The sequence below is a fragment of the Salminus brasiliensis genome, chromosome 12 (assembly GCF_030463535.1).
Source record: "Salminus brasiliensis chromosome 12, fSalBra1.hap2, whole genome shotgun sequence".
NCBI classification, from domain to species: Eukaryota; Metazoa; Chordata; class Actinopteri; order Characiformes; family Bryconidae; genus Salminus; species Salminus brasiliensis.
The window spans coordinates 29908856-29917139 of NC_132889.1; the positions used below are offsets into that span (position 1 = coordinate 29908856).

Consider the following 8284-nt stretch of genomic DNA (forward strand, 5'->3'; position numbering starts at 1 on the left):
AACAATTAAACACTATATCTGTGTTTTTTGAAAGCAACTCAGCACAAACATAATTCTCGCCTGGTAGAGCGAGCATTACACTGAACACTCCCTCTACCAGTTACAATAAAATGATCCTAACACCTAAATGCTTTTGGAAATCTGGATTCTTGACAGTAATAAAACCACAGAGTGGCACCAGTAAACACCCTCCTGAAAAACATACATATAATGCTTGCTATCTATCCATCTATAATATCCAACTATGCACAATATCAACTTTTCATACTATAATGATTATATTTTCAAAAATAATGATTATATGACCATGTGACATTCAAAGATACAGGTTTGTAAAAAATCAGTAAACTATAAACCTGTATGCCCTGCTGAAACTTTAATTCCATCCAGATGTTAGTTTTTTTTTTACTGAGGACCCATTTTATAGAAAACATTAATAATAGGGAAATCCGCGCTTGCTAAAAGCATGCCATCCTTTATTTAAGATACAAATTCAGGTAAAAACGTTTAAGATGATTCAAAAGCAAGAAAGCTTGCCACTTCTCCGATGCGGCCAGTGAAGAGTGATGGGATTTAATGTCCTCGCCCACATTCTTGTCCTTACTGGTTCATCTACTGGATTATTTAATACAGTTTGAATTCCAGTGATGAACCACATGACCAAAGCAATTATGACAGGAAGTCTTTGAAGGTCACCATGTTGGTTTTCATTCAGCTGGTTTCTGGGTTCTTGCCTCATTTCTGAGCTGCAGGTTCTGATGAAGGCCTTTGGTTCTTGCGGTACTTGCACTGCACCCACACTCTGTACATGGTCAACTGCTTCCCTCTGTTTACCTGCAGCCGTCGATCCACTAGGTTCTGCACCTTCTCCAAACCTGCTCCAGTGAACAGTTCATGCAGCTCCTCTGAAAGAACATATGAGGAAGAGTGAAGTGTGAAAAAGAGTGTAGGAAATACGGCAGAAGTCAGTTCTCTCAGTTTTAAATATGCCACATGTGAAATGATGACCAGTGAATTATGAAACTGGTGAAATGATGACCAGTGAATTATGAAACTGGTGTAAAGCTCCAATCAGGAACCTGTGAGAACTACTTTACTACAATTCTCAATAACAGAAGCCATGATGGCTACGATAACTCATCCTCTAATGTGTATATTAAAACATGCATTAAATACAGTTTTTTTTTCTTCAGAAGAGTCTTTACCTTGAGTGAAAAAGTAGACTCGTGTTCCATCTCCTCTGACATAGAAATTTTCAGACAAGCATCTTCCTAAAATGACAAACAGAATGAAAACAAAACAACACTTATGACGATGGTATGGGTTACTAGCCCAAACGCTAACAGCCATAAGCTGTGGCCACATTCAGTTCTTGTATTTGAAGTCACCTCGTAAAATGAGCATGGCTGAGAGTGGAAATCGGTGGTGCAAGCTGAACAGTTTGCCATTTTCTTTCAACAGTTTCACAAACCAACTACTAAAAATCCTCAAAACTACCAAAAAACACCAGAAGAAACGATAATTACCATCTAATCCCACCTCCTGACTGACAACAAATCAACAATCAGCACTTCCTCTATGTTGGCTCAGACAGAGCAGAGAGAGTACAGAGTGCGTCATAGGTCACACAGCCAGAGCAGCAGCGCTGCTGTTGAGGAATTTAAATAACTGGGGACGCATTTTAATGACAAGTGGTTTCATGAAATTTGCAAGAGAATCCAGATTCGTGCAACCTGTCCAATTTTGGTATTTACAACGCTACCAGATTTGGACTGCCTGTGTCAACAGTAAGTTTAGTAAAAGTCACAGCACTATTTTCATGTGCTCTTTTAAGATATATTTGTATATGTATTGTAAATATATATTTTTTCTGCAATCTAGGAAACAGTTTCCAGCACCATTGTCTAAAAAAATGCATCACATACATGCCTTTAGTGCTGTAATTGACAGGAACTTGATCAGTGTTTCAGCTTTGGTTTGGGTGGAGATGTTGGTGCTAAACAGAGTCTGCGTCTGTCATGGTAGAAATCTGCAAATTCTGTTAATAAATGGTCGACTATTAGGGGGAGTTCGGCAGGTTTCGCAGTGTGGGGAACCCTCACTCTTTAATAAAGGGGACTGTGTTAACTTCGTATGTCCAATGCGGCATGTAGTGTATGTGACTTGTTCCATCTATTTTTGGTGTAAGCGGTCATTCTACTACTTATGCCGGGGTTGGCCTTGTGCAGTTTACTCTTAGTATGTCTGTCCCGCTCGGGTTGCCATCTGTTCATAAAATAGAAAGTCAACGCTGGCTTGATTGGTGGAGTCTTACAGACAGTAGCTATCTTTACCTACTAGTGTAACATGAATCTAATGCAAGTCTGAAGCTGAGCCTGTTTACACCTCGCATTAACAAGAGTTTCTGGTGATTGTATCATGTTCGGATTTCAGTTGTCCGCATGAAAAGCCAACACTCCCAAGACGCACTGTGATGGGATTATGATAGGGGGACTCAAACCACATTCAGAGGTGGGGTCAGAGACGAATCTTGCCCACATTTAATACAAATGTAAACGAACTGAGCTTTCGGTGATCGGATTCTGTCAGGGAAGCAGAAGTACTGCCGGATAAAATATTAATATGAGTAATGATTACTGGGGATCTTGGCTGCTCTCTGTCCCTCGCAAGTGTGCACGCAGTTCAGAGTGCTATTACAGAGTTTCTTCCCTTGCTGTTTAAATAGTCCAACATATTTTCTGATGGAGCTATTACAGGAATGGGAGAACCATCTATCTCCTGTGTTGTAGATCCCCCACAGTTCCTCTAAACTGTTCATGGTCTCCCAGAGCAGGATGATTTTAATGAGAAGCCATTGTTTACAGTAAGTAAAAGGGAAGTGATGTACATGTCGTGTTTTTTACGCAGGAAAGTAAAACTAGTTCTCATCCGCTCACCCTGGGGACGCATTTTAATGACAAGTGTAAACAGAATCCGGTCAGATACTATCCAGATACAAGAGACAGGTTACTGCCAGGTGTACTGCCTACACTTCCATCATTTCCTACATTAGCCTTGTAGTGCTTAGTAGACACTTGCTAACACGACTACACAGCTGCAGCTATAGGACTCGTACCTTTCTTAAATCGAAGCTGGGCCATGTCGTAGCGTCCGTAGTCCCGCAGTAAGAGAACTCCCCCTGGTTTCAGCAAACGGGCCAGTTTACTGATAGAGCTGTGCATCCTGTGGAGTAAAAAAACAAAACAAAGCATGTATGTTTAAGAAAGCACTAAGCTTTGCACATTTATTTCACATAGTTATTAGGGACTAAGCAGCTGAACGTGATGGCTAAAAATGATAGTTGTTCTTGTGGCCCTAGACACACACCTATAGATGCCAGATTTGGTTTGGCCAGGCACGCCAATAGTGCTGACATTTTGCACCGGCCAAATTCACAGAGACCAACTGACCTCTATACTGTTAAAGTGCAGCAAATTAAAAAAAGGGCAAAAAAATAATCCACTCACTTGTCAGGATGTAGAGCGGAGAGGACAAATATGAGGACAATGACATCAAGGCTCTGCTCTGGCATTGGATACTCTGCTGTGACATCACTCAGGTCATGGACGAAGGCATGACAGCGAGATGGGTCATACTCCAGGTTGGACTGCAGTTTTAACAATCATTCAGTCAGTCTGTCATCCAATCAACTAAGCAAATAATAAGCCATCAGTCAGCTAATCAATTATGAGATGCCACTCTCTTGCTCACCTTGACTAGGTCAACAGCTGTACTGGAAAAATCACAGCAGTAGACAAAAAGACCTGGATCACTGGAGGACACAGGGAAAAGAAACAGGGTGTGTTTACAGTATACACATGGAATTACAGTTAAAAGAGGGGAATCAATGTTTGTAATATTATACATGCACACTACAGTTTATAAAAATAGGTTGTCCTGTGCACAGACAGAATTTGAGTAATAATCAGTGTCTTTGCTAGAATTTTGACAGTTCATGCAGGTCGTTGGTAGGACTTATAAACTGTGAATAAAGTTAAACATTTTTTAACATGATTTATTACTTATTCCAGATGCCATCGATCAATTAACATACACAATGTCCAAATGTTTATGAACACACAGTACATTATGGTGCACCACTTTTGAACACAGATAAGCAAATGCGCACACACACACACACACACACACACACACACACACACACACACACACACACACACACACACACACACACACACACACCATGTCTTGGCAGTACTTTTCTACAGGGACTATAGTATAGGACTCTCTGGAGCAAATAAACATTAACCTGCTGGCACAATGTCTAATGCCAGGTGTGGGCTACAGGGGTATAAAGCCCCCCAGCATTGAGCTGTGGAGCAGAGGAACTGTGTTCTCTGTAATGATGGATGAGTTGAGTTGAGTTGGGGAGTTGAGGATGAGGTGGTGTGGTGATCATCCAACATCCTGACCTCATTAACACTCACCACTGAACTGCAATCAAATCCTCCACACAGTAGAGACAGTTACTCCAACAAAAGCAGGAAGTTTGAAGAGATGCATTTGACTGTGTATTTATGGAGAGGAGTTTAATTCCAGTGTTAGCCTGGAATAGCCTAGCATCACTAACTAAAGAGGCACACGTCAGATATCAAACAGACTGCATGCAATGTAGTATTCTCTATCTACTAACGTCCTGTTTACTTACTTGTTGGTCTTGAGGATTGGAAAGACTGTATTGCCCACTCCACAGCCTACCTATGACACATTAAATTGAAGGCTAGAAGATCATCTTACACAAACGGGTGTGCAACAGTATTTGTACAGGCACGAACACACAGACACTCATTATCTGACTCACCTCCATAATGCGATAGGAAGCTGAGGCTCCAGGAAACCCTGTCCCTTCTATGTGCGGAGCAGAAGTCTCTTCTCCATTTAACAGCAGAGCTGATCCATTTCCTTCTCCATGTTCAGCTGAAGGTGTTCCTTCTGTGGAGCTCTGGGGCGGTTTCTGCTGAGGGGCGAGCTCAGGGAACTCAGTGAAGAGCCAGTGGCGGTCCTTAAAGAAGCGGTTCTCATGGATCGTGTAGAAGGAATTCCAGTACTCATTGGCGTTATTGTCAAAATCCTCTGTTCAAAGGAAGCAAACAATTCTCAAAACGGAGACACGTGCGATCGTGATGAACGTCATGTTAGCTGGTACAGAAGATGAGATGAATAAACACACAAACCCTTTATTACAGAAGCTCCAGAGCAAAGCTATGACTCAAAATACAGAACCATGTATTTTATATGAATTAATCAACAGATGTGTAACTAACAAGTACCTCTGGAGCTTACAGCTCTCTCAGCTCTACTGGTAGACTGAATTAGGCCTCATTTAGCTCATAAGGGCCGAGACACAAACCTTGTTTCTCTGCTGGGAGAGGCTGGCTGTTCTCCTGGACCTTCTTCTGTGCGGCTTCCTCCTGCTCCTTAGACCATTCCACATTATCCCTACCAGATCAGCAGAGAACGTAAAGAGACCTGAATACATTTGGCGCAATGGAACGTCTCCCTTGACTCATTAGTTATTAATTATAATACATTTTTTTTTCTAGCTTCTATTTGCATAATAACTCAAACTGCATATGTTGCACAAAAGCAGATCTGTACAACATGTATTAATAATAATAATAACAACAACAATAATAATAATAACACCCAGAGCCTGATAGTAAAATAGTAACCAACTAATTTTTCTAAAACAATATGTAAACAAAAACAATAATACAAACACCATAACATTGTACATTGTGTAAGTAGTATTCTGAGCATCAGATTAGTAATCATGAATGAGTTTCAATATGTTTCAATAATTAAAAAATGATGATCAAATCTTTGTGTCACCAGGTAAAATGTTGAATAATTAATTTTCAATTACACTATTGTTAATACATTAACTACAATAAATACAAATAACTACAGATTCGTTTATTAAGTTCCTATTTAATTAATATTAACATGTTAGATATTGTTACTTTACATTAAACAAAAGATAAGGTTCACAACAATAACACAGACACACACACACACACACAAACACACACACAGAGAGAGACACACACACACACAGAGACAGACACACAGACAGACACACACACAGAGACACACAGACAGACAGACACACACAGACAGACACACACAGACAGACACACAGACAGACAGACACACACACACAGACAGACAGACACACACACACAGACAGACAGACACACACACAGACACACACACACACACAGACAGAGACACAGACAGACACACACACAGACACACACACACAGACAGAGACACACACAGACAGACACACACAGACAGACACACAGACAGACAGACACACACACACAGACAGACAGACACACACACACAGACACACACACACACACACAGACAGAGACACAGACAGACACACACACAGACACACACACACAGACAGAGACACACACAGACAGACACACACAGACAGACACACACAGACAGACACACACACACAGACACACAGACAGAGACACACAGACAGAGACACACAGACAGAGACACAGACAGACACAGACACACACAGACAGACACAGACACACACAGACAGACACACAGACAGAGACACACACAGACAGAGACACACACAGACAGACACAGACAGACAGAGACACAGACAGAGACACACACAGACAGACAGAGACACACACACACAGACAGACAGACAGAGACACACACACACAGACAGACACACACACACACAGACAGACAGAGACACACACACACAGACAGACAGACAGAGACACACACACACAGACAGACACACACGCAGACACACAGACAGACACAGACACACACAGACAGACACACAGACAGAGACACACACAGACAGAGACACACACAGACACACACACACAGACAGAGACACACAGACACACACACAGACACACAGAGACACAGACACACACACAGACACACACACACAGACAGACACACACAGACAGACACACACACACACAGACACACACACACACACAGACACACACACACACACAGACACACACACACAGACACACAGACAGAGACACAGACAGAGACACAGACACACACAGACAGACAGAGACACACACAGACAGAGACACACACAGACAGAGACACAGACAGACAGAGACACAGACAGAGACACACACAGACAGACAGAGACACACACAGACAGACAGAGACACACACACACACACACACACACACACACACACATATTACTGCACTGTATACAAGTGAGTGTAACTGATGTGACCAAGAATAAAACATATGAATTATTAAATGAAAAATTGATTCACTTTAAGTTGACATGTTGTTAAACAGACAGGGATGGGAAAGGTAACAGAGAGGAAACAGCGCTGTGTCTCAGTGAACTGCTGCAGAGTCTCAGTCTGGGACAGAACCGCTCTCCTACCACGCGTTGTGTTGGAAGACCTGCCGGGGGTCTGTGAGAAACCGGGTCCCGAACTGTGGTCGTTTCTGTCCGTCCACCGGGCTCCGGTCTGGTCCATCCACAAGGCTCCGGTCCGGTCCGTCAGCGGACTGGCTCATGCTCTCATCAGCCGCCGGCACACCGACAACCCCGGGCGCCGCCATGACGCCTCTCCTCCTCCTGCTTCACTGTGGTTTGTGGCGGGTGGATGACCAGCTTTAGGCTCAGTACCGCCCCCTACTGAACTGGAGTGAAGGACTCGGGACTCAGTAGGCATCACTGAAAAAACATCATAAAAAGCAAACCCTCTTAAACCTTTTCTTTTTGGTGAATATGTGGACATTCAAAATCTACATAATCTAATATAATATTGCATTATAGAAACTTCACTCGTCTCTGTGCGTATATGTATAAGCCATGACCAGACAACCACACTCACCACTTGTGCTAGACACAGATGGAGTTTGACCTCCACCCATCCGTGCAGTAAACTGCCTAGCTCATTGGGCCCAATAGTGGCAGCTTGCCAATCCTGGGTATTGAACCCATAACCCTGTCATCAATAACTCTAACTGTTGAGCCACCCCCGCCCCTAATCAAGCGAGATTTCCAATAGTCATTAAAATTGTGTGGAATTAAATCATTAGGATGTGAACAGTGTTATCAGAGTAGTTTGCTGTGAAACGCTCCAGTCCAGAGATACCCAGTGGTGCTGATGTGGATTGCTGCTCTTCCGCAGTACCCTGGGCAAGTGGTCACTATTCCTGACACTTTATCTATTTTTCTCTGTTA

The 8284-nt window shown here is 42.6% G+C and overlaps 1 protein-coding gene across 1 annotated transcript; it reads right to left on the reverse strand.

Moving 5' to 3' along the window:
• Positions 1-459: 459 nt before the first annotated feature.
• On the reverse strand, positions 460-7664 carry mettl2a (methyltransferase 2A, methylcytidine). The gene is made up of 9 exons (XM_072693555.1): positions 7475-7664; positions 5411-5499; positions 4862-5133; positions 4709-4758; positions 3751-3811; positions 3507-3646; positions 3116-3222; positions 1206-1271; positions 460-905 (listed from the first exon to the last, which is right to left on the reverse strand). The coding sequence occupies exons 1-9, from the start codon at positions 7654-7656 to the stop codon at positions 736-738; spliced, it is 1137 nt and encodes a 378-aa protein (XP_072549656.1). The 5' UTR covers positions 7657-7664; the 3' UTR covers positions 460-735.
• Positions 7665-8284: the final 620 nt, after the last annotated feature.

Coding starts and splice junctions, on each gene's coding strand:
- mettl2a (XM_072693555.1), bottom strand. CDS start 7,656: ATGGCGGCGCCCGGGGTTGTCGGTGTGCCGGCGGCTGATGAGAGCATG. Junction 5,134..5,410: donor TCTCCCAGCAGAGAAACAAG/GTTTGTGTCTCG, acceptor TCCTTTGAACAG/AGGATTTTGACAATAACGCC. Junction 1,272..3,115: donor CCAGCTTCGATTTAAGAAAG/GTACGAGTCCTA, acceptor TTGTCATTTTAG/GAAGATGCTTGTCTGAAAAT.